This window comes from Platalea leucorodia, assembly GCF_965183815.1.
Source record: "Platalea leucorodia genome assembly, chromosome: 12".
Lineage (NCBI taxonomy): Eukaryota > Metazoa > Chordata > Aves > Pelecaniformes > Threskiornithidae > Platalea > Platalea leucorodia.
The window spans coordinates 7,731,685-7,748,044 of NC_138834.1; the positions used below are offsets into that span (position 1 = coordinate 7,731,685).

At 37.8% G+C, this 16,360-nt stretch overlaps 1 protein-coding gene across 4 annotated transcripts; it reads right to left on the reverse strand.

Annotated features, from left to right (window-relative positions):
* Window positions 1-194: 194 nt before the first annotated feature.
* Window positions 195-16,320, reverse strand: RSRC2 (arginine and serine rich coiled-coil 2). 4 transcript variants are annotated; one of them, XM_082325436.1, is made up of 10 exons: window positions 16,202-16,320; window positions 12,953-13,109; window positions 12,310-12,353; window positions 9,476-9,666; window positions 8,330-8,473; window positions 4,456-4,578; window positions 4,276-4,355; window positions 3,290-3,519; window positions 1,390-1,479; window positions 195-840 (listed from the first exon to the last, which is right to left on the reverse strand). In XM_082325436.1, the coding sequence occupies exons 1-10, from the start codon at window positions 16,205-16,207 to the stop codon at window positions 661-663; spliced, it is 1,245 nt and encodes a 414-aa protein (XP_082181562.1). In that variant the 5' UTR covers window positions 16,208-16,320; the 3' UTR covers window positions 195-660. The 4 variants fall into 4 exon arrangements, with proteins under 4 accessions (XP_082181562.1, XP_082181561.1, XP_082181563.1 ...); XM_082325435.1 differs by having other exon boundaries at window positions 3,290-3,522; XM_082325437.1 differs by having other exon boundaries at window positions 3,290-3,522; window positions 9,476-9,688.
* Between the last annotated feature and the right edge of the window lie 40 nt (window positions 16,321-16,360).

A 16,360-nucleotide genomic window follows, 5' to 3' on the forward strand; every position in this document is an offset into this window, starting at 1 on the left:
CTCTCTCTTTACTAAAATTTGCGAGTATCAAATTAACAAAAGAGTTCAGCATTCATCTCCTTATTTTAGGAAAATCCTACTTCAAAATAAGCAAAGCAAAACACTCTACTTCTGACTTCTCAAGTCTTCCTGACATCTCCTAACTAGTCTCCTTAGAGTTTGGCCCAGAAGACAACTTAATTAACATAAAGACCTTAGAGAAAAAATGTCTTTATTATTAACCAGGTTTTTCGCACTGCATTATGTGCCTATTGGCCCAGACCGCTAAATAACATCTACACAATGTTTCTTCCATGTTTCAAGAATTGAAAATAACTGTACAAGGTTAAAGTACAAAAGTACACAAGACAGTGGACACGAAATATCCATGTATGAGTTTAACCCATCTGCTGCTTGGTTTGAAAAGTAGAACTTTAACTAAAAAATACTGTCCTTCTATAGTTCTGTCAAGTTTAATGGAAGTGGGTATAACCTGATTACAACACTAACACCAGGATCACTGATCTGATATTTACAAAAAAATTGTATTTTTCAATAAATTAAAGTCAATGCAACACCCATGCAAGCTAGAATGCTAGCTTTTTGGTGAACAAGGACCCAACATTTGAACAAGAACCTTCCATAGTCCCAAACTTTAAAACTGCTTTTTTTTTTTTTCTTTCAAACTGCATCCATTCCTCGCATTGAAGATGTAAACCCCAATCCCATTCCTCTTTGCGTATGAGTCTGTGATCTCGCCATTTCATACTGTGCATCTAGATTTCTGAAAACCTCTTCCTGTTGTTTCAGCGTTTTGTAACTCTCTTCATCAACTGAACTACAGCCAGCTTCATCCTCACTCTAGAAAAATAGACAGAAGGAGAAAAAAAAACCACATTAGCTGTGTAGGAAGTGGTGTTTTCATATGCCACCGGTGCCTTAAATGTAACAATTTTGCTTTGTTGTTTTCAAAAGCTAGTAAGAATTCAAGCATTTGGTTTCATTGCCGGAACATTCTGCGGTAGCTTTCCTCTCCCTGTCAAGAAACGTGCAGAGCCCTTCCCCCAGTTCCTTTTTCTAACTCATTCAAATAAACGGCTCCCATTAATTTATCTATACAAAGTAATACTGTTTATCCGATGATGAATATTGGTTGCAGTTACCACTGTTGTTAGAGATCCTAACAGTTGCCTTGTTAGCCAGAAACACAGTGAAATTCTAGAATTTGAACTGAATTCAGATTTAGATGCTGGTTGTGAACTTTTAAGGGGAAATACTTAAGAGTTCTTAACTACATCAGGTAGTATCAGGTTAACTTAACATCTTTACTGGTTAAGGTACACTTTAAAATAAAAAAATCACTATCCTACAATTAATAGTAAACTTAATTACACATTTATAACTCTTTACCTTAATGCCCATCAGTTTTCTGAATTTGACATTTTGGTCCTTGTTTCCAAAATTTAATTTTTCCCATATTTCTGCAGACTGCGATTTATCCTGTACAAGTTAAAAAAAAAAAAAAGTATCACCTTTTTACATAAGTTTCCATTAATAGCACAATACAGCAGCAAGCAAAAAGGCAGTATTAAAAATAAGCCCATTGCGTAGCGATGTGTGAGGCAAGTCTACTTAACCATAGGTTTCAAAACGGAGGTGTATTCTTTACTTGGGTAGACTGTACTCGTTTCCATAAAGTCTGGAAACCTTGTCAGAATGCATACTTAAAGTGAATTACGGAAAAACAAAATTTGCTTATTACAACGAAGCAATATACAGCTGTCCTGGTTTTGCCTGGGATAAGAGTTAATTTTCTTCCTAGTAGCTGGTACAGTGCTGTGTTTTGGATTTAGCATGAGAATAATGTTGACAACGCACTGATGTTGTAGTTCTTGCTAAGCAGTGCTTACACCAGTCAAGGACTTTTCAGCTTCCCATGCTCTGCCGACTGAGAAGGCTGGAGATGCACAAGCCGGGAGGGGGCACAGCCGGGACAGCTGACCCAAACTGGCCAAAGGGCTATTCCATACCATACGATGTCGTGCTTGGCATATAAACTAGGGGAAAGCTGGCCGGGGGGCCACTGCTCAGGGACAGGCTGGGCATCGGTTGGTGGTGAGCAATTCTTTTTCATTTGCATCACTTGTCTGTCTTGGGTTTTATTTCTCTTTTTGTTATTTTCCTTTTCATTACAATTTAACGGTTGGACTCGATGATCTTAAGGGTCTTTTCCAACCTTAATGATTCTATGATTCTATAATTTATTATTATATTATTTTCTTTTAAGTATTAAACTGTTCTTATCTCAACCCGCAAGTGTTCTCACTTTTACCCTTCCGATTCTCTCCCCCATCCCACCGTGGGGGAGGGAGCGAGCGGCTGCGTGGTGCTTAGTCGCCAGTTGGGGTTAAACCACGACAGCAGCACAATTCAGGAAGAACTGCTTAGACAGCATTCAGGTTTCTTCTTCCCTCCCTTTTGCCAATGCCACATGAACCAGTTTCAGTTTTTCACACCTTATGAAACAGTCTGTGAAAGGCTAAGTGAGCTTGTTAAATAGCAGACACGTGATGATAATTAATGTAACACACACTTCCACACTAGCATAGTGTTGAAAGACAACAATACAATATTAACGTGCCAATTTTTCCATAGTATCAACAGGCAAAACCTGTACTCAAATCCAGTGACTTTCTGAAAAAGCAACTGCCGCAGAAGCCTTTTTTATCTGGTGGCCTATACTTTGCTAATTGCAAGAATATTTATTTGACACAGCATGAAAGTCTGAAGGCTTGTTTGTATTTATAACTTTTGTTAGTGTTCGTAATGCATTACTCTACTCCTGTAAAGTTCCTAGCAAGGTTTGCGGACTTGTTTTTTGAAGTCTGGAATTGGACAGGATACAACAATCAAATGAAAAGTCTCTACAGTCACAGAAAAGAGTGGTCAATTATAGTTTCTATAGCTTAGCCATCACTTTTCAGTAAAGAGAGACCATCTGTAGTTGATATTTAGTTATAACTTGTAGGCAAACTGACAAAAGTAACATTAAGATCCAATTATACCTCTTAGGTTTTTATGACATTAGGGGTTTTCCTAAGGCTTGTGTCACAACCACTTGTCATTGAAGGTCTAGTTATCTTAGTCCTTTCACTCCTGAAGTTCTACCTTGGGCTGCTGTTAATAGGGAAACTTCGTAACACGTATGAAGGTAATTTTGCTGCAAATAACATTAATAAGCATCCTTAAACTTTTCGAGTGCAAGATGTTTCCAAACAAGTTTCATGAAAGTAAGAAAAGACAACATTACCCCTTCCTTTTTGCCTTGCCAAAGCATCTTCCGCTTCTTCTCCTGCTCAGCAAATTTCATTGGGTTCACTGCTGCTGGGTTATAATAGCTAGGCACAGCTATTCCAGTCTCCGCTAGTGCTTTTGCTTGTAGTGCTGCCATTTGAGCTGCCATTGCTATTTGAGGAGTTACTTGTGTTCCCGATGCCAGAAGAGCAGCAACATTAATAACGGAACCTCCAGTGGCTGCAGCTGCTGAAGAAGAAAGGTAACTTGCTATCAGACAATAAGTTCAGACTTTTTTTTGAAAAACAAACAAACCCAAAAAAAACCCAAAACAAACAAAAAACCCCCAAACCAAACAAACCACACAAGAAAAACAAAACACCCCAAAACCCCCAAACAAACAAAAAACAAAACAAAAATCCCAAACACTTTCCTTCATCAGAAATAAGATGAAAGTATCCGAATAACAAACACATGATAAAAAACATGTTATTTGTAAATTAAAAAACAAGTCTCCAGTAGTTCTCGTAAACCAGAACTAAAAGTGAAACTAATGTACCTTGTGCTTCTAAATACCCCTCAGCTGGTAATAGCTTTCAAACTCTTGCTTAACGATGCATAAAGAAAGGGTCCAATGACCATCATGAAATCATTTACCAGCTTAACATACAACATTTTTGTTGTGTATGTACTCAGTAAGTGATAAGAAATCCTGATAGTTTCTGTTGGGGTTTTATGTCTGTTATTTTTGTTTTGCTTTTTCAAACATTTCCCAGTTCTAATTATGGTTCTTATATATGGACCAAGTTAACAATTATACAAAGACAACCTGCACATCTGTTGGACAGGACTGTAACAGCAAAAAAGCCTACGCTATCTTCCACTCATACTATTGTTTTCCTAAGATATATTAATATAATAATCATATAATATATAAATCACAGAATTCATATAATAGTTAATTGATATAATTAATATATTAATATAATATACATGGACTACCTGCAGCCATTTCTTGTTGTTTCTGTTTTTCAACCATTTCTTTCTCTCTCTGTTCTTGCAGCTTCTTTGCTCTTTCCAGTCTAGAAGAAAGTACATGAGAACAAAAATATTTAGACATGCAAAATCGACAGCAGCAGCTTATTAATGTCACATATCATTAAAATTGTAATGATTTCTGACCTTCTGGCTAATGCTTCCTGTGCATCCATAGCTGTATTTCGTCCCCGAAAAGGTGGCGGACTTGGACTCCGGCTGTGACTCCTGCTGAACCTTCGGGGCTTTTCAATTCTTTTCTTTCGCTCTCTGTAACCAAATTTAACAGAGTTGCTAAAACAATGAAAGCACACATATACCTTAACATTTCATAAAGTATTTGATCACAACTCTGAAAAATTGCTTAATGATTAATTTGGAGAGCTCTCAAGAACAGCTTTTACAGAGATTATTCTAGAACAGTGTAACAGTCACACTTGCCTCGTAACAAGACAGAGCTAGAACTGAAGGCTTTCAACTGCAAGACGTAACAGAATGTGTAATTCTGGGTATTCATCTACCCTCTTGTAAGTATTTAGAACAAACAGATCTGCTCTACAGATTTTCTTTCTAAAACCTGACAAGAAAATACATCGTTTAACTTTCAGTAAAGTCAATTGCAAGAAAACTGTAAAACGGATCAAGCTACAAGAATGCTTTAAAACCATGAAAGACCTCACAGCACTATAATTATGTTAAAGATGAGCATTTTTGAAGAGGCCTGATTTAAAAACTGGAATAGTACTCAGGGAAATTACTATTTCTCTCCCCTCTGTATACTCTTCACTAAATGTGCTTTGGACAAGTGTTTGAGGGAGGCTATCAAGCTCAATGGGAGAGCTGGTTTAAACACACATGATTTGTCTTGGGACTGCTCTTGAGAAGGACAGCACCGTGCAGAGAACTACGAAGCATGCATTATCTGGAGCCTGACAAATCTGAAAAGAACCCAGTTAAAATATATTTTTAAGCAAAATACCAAAATATTCAGTTCACTACTCCTTTAGTAACCTTCTCCCCACCTCCCAAGTAGAAGTTGCTCTTACGACATATACATCTAGTCCTATCTAAGCAATAACTGCTCAAAATACACATATAAAGTACTATTAGCAGTATTTATCTTTGCCAGGATCATTAATGTCTACATTACAAGAGATGAGCGTTTATCCCTGTTTAAGCCTCTGACACTGATGTTTTAAACAAAGAAGTCACAGACACTGAAGGCGTCCAACAAAGCTTAAATTACAGTAGGTATCACTCACATTTTCCCCAGATTTGCCATAAACAGTAAGTTGAGATGCACAAAGATGTTTCTGCAATTTTATACTTAAATATTATCATCAACCATTTGAGATAATAGCTAACTTGACAACAGCCACTTTAAATAGCATTCAGATATTCTGTTTCTTCTGTGTGCAACTTGGGCAGCATCTACAAACATCATGAAACGTAGACTGAAGTTACAAAAAGAGATCCTTGTTTACATGACAAATCTGGTAGAATACAAAGGAGGCGAGACTTATCTTTTCATAGAAGATGACAAGATGCAGATTCAGGCACTGGGAAGTGACAGATCTGCATTCCTGAGATAAGATGTAATGCATGTTTCAAAGATACCTTCATTTTTCCCGTGCTGACTATTGTAGTTTGGTCTTGTCTTTGGTCTGATGCTTTATTGCACTGGTAAACATCAAGGAAATAAATATTTGAGCTTTTGTATTTAAGTATTTCCATTTGAAACAAGCAGATGGTGTCATGTTTTCCACCTAGCATTTAATCAGAGCAATGCCACAAAAGAACTGCCAGGACGGTCTACATGCTCACAGAACAAAAAGATTAGCTTAAATGCTAGTGAGGACAGATCACTTGAGAACATGAGCTTGAGATTATGCAAAGAACCATCAAGAGAAGATCAAGCTCTACTGTTTACAAACACTTCTGTCATAGCCTGTTAACGGTAACACAACAAATATTGCATTTCATGAATGAGGGAATTCGTTTCACAGTTGAGTTTTAACAGGGTAGGCTCCCACATCATGTTTATCTGGCTTGTGAAGGGTTTTCCGTGAGGCTTGCCCCATAATTCTCTTTCCAAAGGCTTCACCTGAGCCCAGAATTTGATGACGTGTTCTAGCTACTGTTAAAAAAAAGACTTATGCCTCACTTATTTTCCTTCTCTAGGATTTGCAAGACAAAAAACAGAACTTAAAAAGAAATGGATTCTTGCTGTATGTCCATCACTATCCAACAAGGCATGTTTCCAGTTGAAGAAATTCCTAAGTTATGACTTTCCCTTACTTCTTCCTTCCACATCTGCTGTTCAGGTAATTTGAATACCACTGAAGAAGCAAAAAACTATTCTGGGACGTAAAGTTTTCACAGAGTCATTAAACATGAAATGTTCAAAGTGACTTTTCAAAACAGTAAGTGCACATCATCTGTAATAACTGGAAACAATGGGGAACCGAAGCCTTACACATCATGCTGAAGGTGGCTTAAATACCATTAAATACAAGTAACGTGTATACCAATTGAAGACCCAGCTCTACTCACCCCAGCTGAATGTTTGGTAGAAAGTGCATGCCAAAATAAAGTATGACACAAACCATGTAATTCAACTAGTTCTTCAGAAAGATAAGTCTTCTTAACAGTTTCACAAGTGATGTTGTAGCATTACACGAGTGTGCTAGATTCTTAAGTCTCCAATGATCCACCGTAATGTTGAGTAGTCATAACCAACTTCTACACCCTTTAAATACGCAATTTAAAATACTCTAGTGAAAATACTGTAAGTGAACTGGAACACTGGCAACACTTTCTTGGGAGCTCTGAAGGGACACCAATTTGCATTCAAACTACTTGGTTTACTTTAAACAAGTAGGAGGGAAAACAACTGTCACAGTCATTAAGTCATATTTCAGCTTACTCATTCAGAAAATCCTACAGGGCATTAAGAATGCAAAGGGGACACATACAAATAGACTCGGAACTCTACACCGAAACACTGAATGATTCATCAGTACTGGAAAACATTAACTTCTATACAGTGATGAAAACCTCAACTCTAGCATATTCCAGGTAAGGCATGGATCTCAACTCTGCCAAACAGACCCAGGATAAACCAGTACGTGTCTAGCTAGAGGATTTCAATCTGTGCTTCTAGAATTTAAGTTTAAGGAAGAAACGGAAGCACCCAAGATAGGGAGAAAAGTTAACGTAACTATTCTCACCTTGACCTTGACAAAAAGGCGTTGGTAATCACTTACACAGAATAGTACACTCAGATGAGAAAGAGTCCGTCTGACTCAAAATTCACCTTGACATTAACTGTGCTAGCTCGCAGACAAGACAAATTTTTAAATAAACTTTGTGGAGCTGATCAGGATTAGCTTCTGACCAGTGTATCTGCTCTGACAGTCAGTGATTTCCAGTTAAACTTCCCTTTTATGATATATACACAAAGAAAAATAGATAAATACAATAGTATTTTTGAAGTTGTGCTTTGCCAACTACACTACTCTTGTATCAACACATGAAAGGGCTCGTTATACCTTATTCTTCAGACTTTCCCACTTAAATATAATTTAAATATCCTACATAAAATAGTAAATTCAGGTGTGGTATAAGAAACCAAAAAGAGCTTGAACTGTGGTAATCATTACTACTCAAAATATTAAGTTATTTACTTTCCTTCTACTTTATCGGCCAAAAGTTCTAAAATGGTGGTTTTGTAAGATACCCACAAAATAACTAGTTAAGCATTTCTACTTGCCAACATGAAATCATGCTATGAAAAGCCAAGAATCTGAGACACTTAAGCTAAGACAAATGTTTCTGTGTCTGTGAACTACCCAGTCCTTAACCCGCTCTATCAGTACAGCTGAGAAAAAGCCAAACACATTTAGTTACACTCAATAGCGATTAACTGGCAAACCCATCATTCTTCTATACAGCAGCCTGCCACAGAACGTTCAACCAAACACACCACCACCACCACGTGTATATTGAAGTTAACACTTACCTGCTTCTACTCCTAGTTCTGCTTTTACTTCTACTTCTATGTCTGTGTCTAGATCTTGATCTAGAACGAGATCTTATACGCCGTTTTCTCTCTCTGCTGCGAGATCGGGATTTTTTCCTATCACGACTTCTACTACGATGACGTCTGAAACACATGTCCCAAATTCTTACATATATTCTCATGTTTAAATTCAGCTTCTACTTAAGGACTTACATACAGGTTCGTCACCACAGGGCAAAATGCATCAGGCAGGGTGGGGAGACTGCAAACTACACACGGAAGAGTTCATGCCTGGAACAGTTTAAGTTGTAAAACTAGGAGATGAAATGGGAAAGGAACCAAACACTACCACCAACCACAACAGACAAGTGAGTTATGCAGAGTTTATATAAACAATCATACTCATCAATATAGTTATTTTTAGTTGTTCATTAAAGTGTACATCTCAAAACACATACACGGCCAAACTAATCTGATGCAGGAGTCTCAAATTCAAGGCAACAAAACTCTCCTCCTCCCCATGGTATTCCAATACCTTAGGGAAGAGATGCCCAAATTTCAGCCTGTGAGTCACACACAGTCCCTCAGCGTATTATTAGCTGAAGCTTGTTCCTTGCTATCATGTTTGCTACAGGTCCCTCAGCTATAAGCAGAGCTGGCTGGAAGTTCTGCTGGCAGCAACCTGTTTGTCCCAAGCAATTCTCCTACCATGAGTGTGCTAGGTGGCCTACTAGGCAAGAAGGCTTAGACAGCATTTTCTCTGGGCAAGTTCTTGATTTAGGAGGCAAAAAGCCACGACACTGCTACAGTGTACTTTCTTTCCTGTCACTGACAACAGGGAACATTTAATACACTCTGTTTAGAAACTTTTTATACTGTATATACTATTCATAAACATGAGACAGATCACCTATATAAAGCCTTAGAGGTATTTTGTACTTCTACTCAGAACCAATGTGAAAAAAAGCAAGTAGCAGCAAATGCACTACCCAATGAAAACTGAAACATGCAATATAAATTGATGCTTTAAATTAGTAATTACTCTTAATTTAGTAATGTAATTCAGCCGTAGTTCAGAAGTCTACACAAATTCCAAACACTGCTTTTGCAAATGCACTTAAAGAATAATCACGTAAAACAACTTACCTTTCACGAGACCTGGATCTTGAATGACTCCTCCCTCTCGATGATTTTCTCTCTTTGCGTTTATGTCTATCCTCACCATTTTCAGATGAATTTAGGCTATCTCTTCCTTTGTCAGAAGAATGTTCTTTGTCATTGTGGTCTTCAGATTTGTGCTTCTTTGAGGACTTCTCTTTGGATTCATGTCTTCTTGCCTGTTTTAAGAAGAAGTTGGTTCTTTCAGGAAAATAGTGCAACAAAGAGAGTTAGTATGGGTATCAGAAGATAAAAAATGATAAGTTGTGATGCAACATTAGTAACCTTAGGAGTGTGACTCAATCATGAGCAATGGCTATTTTACCTAATGCCACCAACTACCCAAAGTTGCAAATACAGGCTATAATTTCCCCCCCCCCCCTTTTCCCTCCTCCCCACTGTCTAAAGGATTTCTAAAGCATCCATCAAGGTATCTTTACAGTGTTTGCATATAAGAGTTCCCAGCATTGTAACAAAAACAACTGTCACTTTCAGTTACTGTCTCCATTCCAAACACATAATAAGCACCTATCTTTAAGTACCTGACAATTTATGAATATGCATATATACACACATACTCACATTTGTAGTCAATGTTTAATATTTGCCTGAGCCTACCACGTAGAAAGTTATTGAAATCCATACATAGTTGCAGACACATTCTATTTTGCTTTTAGAACTAAAACAATTTTCTATCCATCATTACATAATTAATTTTTAGAGCAAAACTCTCTTCAGTCAGTAACTTCCAACAGTTTTTAAAAAGTAAAAAGTTACATGGTTGACTTTTTTTTTTTTTTTTAAGTATTTAAAACTAACATGCATCACTCTCAGACCTCCCACAGTAGTTTTAAATTAAAGATATGCTGCTCCACTATACCGCAATTTCTTCCTGCAGTGCCTCTTAAAAAAAGATTCCTTTTTATAGCCACAATGCCAAAAATACTTAGCAAGGTCAGGCCTGATTTTTGCCAGTGTTTTCCTTAGAGACTAAGTCATGACATCAACACCTTTTCTTAATATATCCAGTTTATTTTGAAATCTTTCTAGCACAAAAGCATAGCCCGCTTAAGTCTTATGTTTAAATAATGCTTTGTTTCAAGTCACAATTTAAGCACGATACATTCATTTTAGACTACAACCCAAATCTTCAGGGTTTTTTTATCTAAAACTGTTAACTACTCATAAAACCTTTCCTATAATCATAACTCTCTCTCAAAAGAAAAAAGTCGAGAGAAGATGCTATAATTAGCTTATACCCACTTATCCAAGCCTTTCTAACTCCTTATTTATATATATCCATTTCTAAATCTATCTGATTATAGTTCTTCAAGTATACAATAATGCTAGACATTTTTCCTGCTTTTACAGTATTTTATTCTTAACTCCTTGAATAATCAGCTGTTACACAGAAACACGTCTGAAGTTTGAGATGTTACCTGTACATTAATTTTAAGTATGTATATACGTAAGTAGCTGTTCTGATAGACATATTAAAAAGAATTATTGATATGCAGTATTTAGTCTACAGACAAAGAGCTTAAGCTTGCATGAAAACAGTAAATCTACTGTAGGACATTATTCCTCATCTGTTCACTCTGTGAAACTTAGAAATTGCTAGAAAAATTGTGTAAGATTAGATCCAACAGCATGGCAAAACACTGGACGTAATTTTAAGCAAGGTCTTTTTTTTTTAAAACATTAAAAAGAGATTTATTTTTTTTTAAATCACATCTTCCAGGCACACACTTAGTAATAAACCACCATTATATCCCATAACGGATTTAAGATATTTTTAAGGGAAATATGAGTTTGAATGACTAATAGTTACCTTATCATGAAGTAGGCTTATAATTTTGCTATCTGAGTCTGCAGCGTCTTCAGTTCAGTCTCTTCGCGCATTAGCACGCTGAGTATGATTTATTATAGAAATGTTATCATGTGAGCTAAACAATATATTCAATTTCACAAAAACTCTCCTAGATTATTTTTCTTTTCCTCTTTTTTTTTTTTTCTCTCCTCCTTTTTTAAACAGAGCTTCCATTGGAATGGGGGAAGAAGTTCCTGACCCAAGGTAAAAGTTAAAAAGTCCCTCATCTGACCCAGCCTGCTATTGCCCCACATGGCTTAAGCTTCTTTGTGACTATTTCGATGCTCCTGGTTTGTTCGTCTCATCTCTTCTCTGGTGTGTAAGCCAGTTATTTTCAAGGTATTATTGATGCTGTCTCTTCTCACTCCCCTATATATATACACACACATATTTATTTATTTAAAAAAAGAGACAGCTCTCTGAAATTTTTGCTGCTACTGTCATATTTCCAGCTGACTCAGATTGTTTGTCAAGCTACGACAGTCTTTACAATTAAAGGATGCAATAAACAGAGCTCAGTCAGGTGGGGAATTATTTTTAATATACTTAAGTAGATGGGTATGTATCACTGAAAGTCCTGAACATTGGCCAGGAATAAAGCCACCCAAGGCTTTCTGTTAATGGAAGCTCTGTGAAAGGCATCAAGAACACCATTCTACTTCTCCACATGAATTCTCTCTTTTGGCTGTTTCCACAAAAAAAAAAAAAAAAAAAAGAAATTAAGTTACTAGTTTCTAAAAGCATTTTTCTATAAAACTATTACCTTGTCAACATGATGGCTGCAATCATGCTTCACTATGAAAGGATCTCCATATCCATTTTTAAGCTTAAAGTTTCCAATTTCTTGTACTTACCATAAAGTCATTTATATAGGTTTACACATATGTGCATTACTACAAGATACTTTAAGATGTATTGTACAATTACCTAAACGCTACAAAGTGTTAATTACCTCTTTGCTTCTGCTCCGGCTTCTGTGTTTTCTTCCTTCAGTATCTGGAGAAGGAAACATTCACTGTTATTTACCAAGTTAAAGAGAAGATCAGCTCGTTATAATCTTTCTAGTTCCTTTCAGTCATTCCACCCCCCAAAGTCAAGAATAGATATTTAGAAAACAAACAGCACTATTCTAATATCTACTGCAGAAAGCAAACTCCAGCTGTTATTCCCAGTTCTTTACATTTATTTAAGCTCTGACAGTGAAAAACTAGCCCTTATCATACTCCAGTCACATTCTTCACCCAGGTAACCTTGTTTTTGTTACAACCATGCAAAAGTATCCCAGTCTAAGCATATCTAATTAAAATGAAGACAAAGTAGTATGGTTTTCTGTTTGGTGTTGTTCCCCCCGCCCCCATCCCCTGAACATTGACAAGACCTTTTTCCTTAGCACTTCTATCATTAAAATTGGAAAGTTTAACTAGAACACATTTAAGATACAAACCCAAAATCAGTAGCTTCATTTTTTTCCCAATTGTAACAAGTTACTATAACTAAGTCTGTATATTTTTTCGAAAACAGCTTTAAAGAGATTTCAGTTCTACAGGCACACACTAGAACACTACTCAGCAACTTTGATTATATGAAGACCATACCTGACTTTCGTCTTCTTTCCCTTGACCGTGAGCGTGATCTTGAGTAATGATGCTTTGATGTTCTGGGAGAACTAGAGGCATCTGATTGTTCCTTTTTCTTCTCTCTTTCTGGAGAGGACTTTTCTGGGGCTACTCCATCTCGTTCTGTATCGCTACCCTACAAATGAAGACAGAATGCTTAAAAAACAAAAACTTAGGACTGAAAAGCAAGAAAAACTATTTACTTAGTACCCCCTCTGAAGATGCACTTAAAATTATTTTCTGTAAAAACAACCTCGTGAGTAGCCATCCCATTATTAGCTAGGCAACAGCTTGATAGACTTGCAGTGAAATGTGTAACTGCATACAGATTGATTTTTCAAGACTTTATTAAAGAGAACTAATATGTACTAACATTTTGATCTCCCGCTACCTCAGACTGCACTTTACTTTTTCCACGTGCTTTTGAGAATATCAGTAAGACTAAACTCTGATCCACTTTTTTTCTCAATGGTGGTGTTTGTAGGTCAATTACCTTTTAACACTGACACGACTGAGATTACTTAAGGTCAGTGCTGTCCCAAGAGATCTAAATAATCTCAAAAGTTAGAGCATTATTGAGGCATAGCACAAAATCCCCACAGTATTCTGAAGTACGGAATGAATTTTGAAGAGAAATGAAATTAGGTATATTATATTAGTGTTAGACAGCTAACTTTTGAATAAGGAAAAACCTCAAACAGAATCTCTATGCAAAAATGTGTATTTCTATGAGAGTACATATAGGTCACATCCACCTGTCCCACCAATTTCTGTACCACATTTTTCTTAGATGACAAAAACCAAGATGTTCCTTCCATTCCTTCTAAATCTTGACCTAGGAGGACTAAACCCAGAAACTTATCTTGTGTAGAGCAGTCAAGACTGCTTCGTGATTCAATGCTGGGAGTACATGCGTACAACTGGCACACAATGCAATGAAAGGAACAGAATGGAAAAAGTACACACTGAAAAGGTGCATGTGCTTTCATTAATGTCTTTACAGATTCATTGGTCTCTCTTGTTCTGATCACATAAATGGCAGTTCTAATCAAACCTTCTGAACATCGTGTGGCTGCAGAAGATTTCACTAAGGACATAATTTGGCCCAGAAATGCCATTCATGAAGATAATTTAGCATAGCAGAGGACTTGAACTTGCATGGTTTTCTACCAGCTGCAGTTTTTTTTGCAAACATAACAAGACATGTGAAAACCTCTCAAATGCCTATTTATACTCATTACTTTGAAAACAGCTAGTTTTTCTTAAACTACAACAGATATTCCAGATTGTCATTAACATATTGTGTATTAATGGTAGGCTTTCTTCATAACATGCTACAAGTAAATCTTTGGGTTTATATTTCAGCTACTACTGTTTAGTCTGCCCAATTCTTTAGTAATTTCCATCTGTACAGAGATACATCTATAGTAAAATCTGTCCTGAAGAGACAAAGCAGCTGTTCACTTCTCCATCTGCATGGTATACCGCTACCCAGTTCAAAACACACCAGGATATGGACAACAGCACTGACTGCTTAAGATTGCATCTGCAGCAGAGCTTTAACTTAGTCTCAGTGACACTTCTGAATACTACTGACACCCCACACACCATCCTGAAAACTTTAGGACATTAGATAAAGAGTAGGATCGGACTCCCCTATTTGCGATCTTAGCCATCACAATCCTTGGCATTCCACATCTATCAATCATCTGCTCATCTACACCTCCCCCCTTCTACTCAGTCCCTTCCTTCTTCATCTAAGGCTTCCAAAAGACTCAGCTATAAGTTGTTTCAAAGGAATTTTGAGATTTCTATAAATTTACATTTCAAAGTTACTTGAGAAGGATAAGGAGAACACCAGCTAACAGTCTAAGTTAACCGGGTTTTTAAACATAGTACCCAACTGAAATTGAGCCCACTACCACATTTTCCAAGGCTACCAGTCTCATTATTTATACACGTTGCTGCTCGTTAATGCTCTCGTGCATTGCACCTTAGAGACATCTCTCAGCTCTACAAAAACACAGACATAAAAAAAAAAGGCTGACAGGCTTCAATGAGACTATTCTCAGTTCTTAGGTAGGCCACAGGCTCACGGTTTCCTTGAACAAGCCCCTCACCTACTACTTTAGAGGAACCTCAAAGACAGTGCCCATAACCTAGCTGCAAAACTACAAGTCCATAATTCTTCAAGTCCTTTTACAGAAGAATTATCTTAACTGGTTAACTTATATAAGCCAAAAAAGCATGATAAAAAAAAAAAAAAAAAAAAGGGATTCATTTTCTCCAAAAGTTTATGGTCCTCTTGAAAGTTTGACCAGTGGTGAAACAGAGCAAGACAGAACTTTAAATACCAGGTTAAACACCATAAAGCACTTAAAGTCAACTTTAAAGAGTTTTATCACTTTCGAGTCCAGCTTGGGTTGTTTTTTAATTTTTTTCTCCACTCAAGACTATTTAATAACTTTTGAAAAAAATTAACCACATCGTGTTTGATAACTACTCTTATTGGTTCTTCAACTCAATTATGGGACAAACACCTTTATATGCTCCCAGGCTACACAAACAAACACCTTTATATGTTACCAAGCAACACAAATTTTAAAAAAGAATAAAGCTACACTCTTAGGCCGTGTATGACCGTAAAGGACAACGATAACTACAGCAAAGGCGTTTCCTATCGATATTAACCAAAAAAACAGGAGAATGGGGGCAAAAAATTAATCACCGACTGCAAAAAGACGCTGAAAATAGCAGGCCTGCGACCAAACACAAAGAAAAATAATAGGACCGAGAAAGCTACACGAATGAAAACTGAGCATGGCCCAACCACCAAATCGATCCCCTCTCTCCTCCCCTCCCAGGGAACCTGCACTCTACAGTCCCCCTGAGAAACGCCCGCTCCTATAGCCACAAGACTTCTCTCCCCAGCCAGGAAACGACAGGACCTCAATCACAAGGCCTCTTCGCTTCTCTCCAACCCCAGAGAAATGAAACAGAAACTTCTGGAAACAGGGAGAGAAGTAACGGTTGAAAAGCGGCCACCCCCTCCCCGAGGCCCATCATGGCGCCGGCAAGCGAAGGAGCGGCGGGCGCCATTTTGTCTCTCCGCGCACACGGCTTCCCGACCCAGCCCTCCCCATCTCACACGCTCTTCCCTCCCGCCCCGCGGCAGCCCCCTTCCCAATTCGTCTCCCTCCAACAATCCCGGCAGCGAACACCGCTTACCGCCATGACCGAGCGCCCGGGACGCCGCTCCCCCTCAACAACTCCTCACAAGCGGCTCAGCCTCCCTCACCAACCGCCGCCGTCGCGCTCGCGAACCGAGGCGACGCGACGCGCCCCGCCCTCCCTCTCCCTCCAGGCGCCCGGATGTAACCGTGGGGC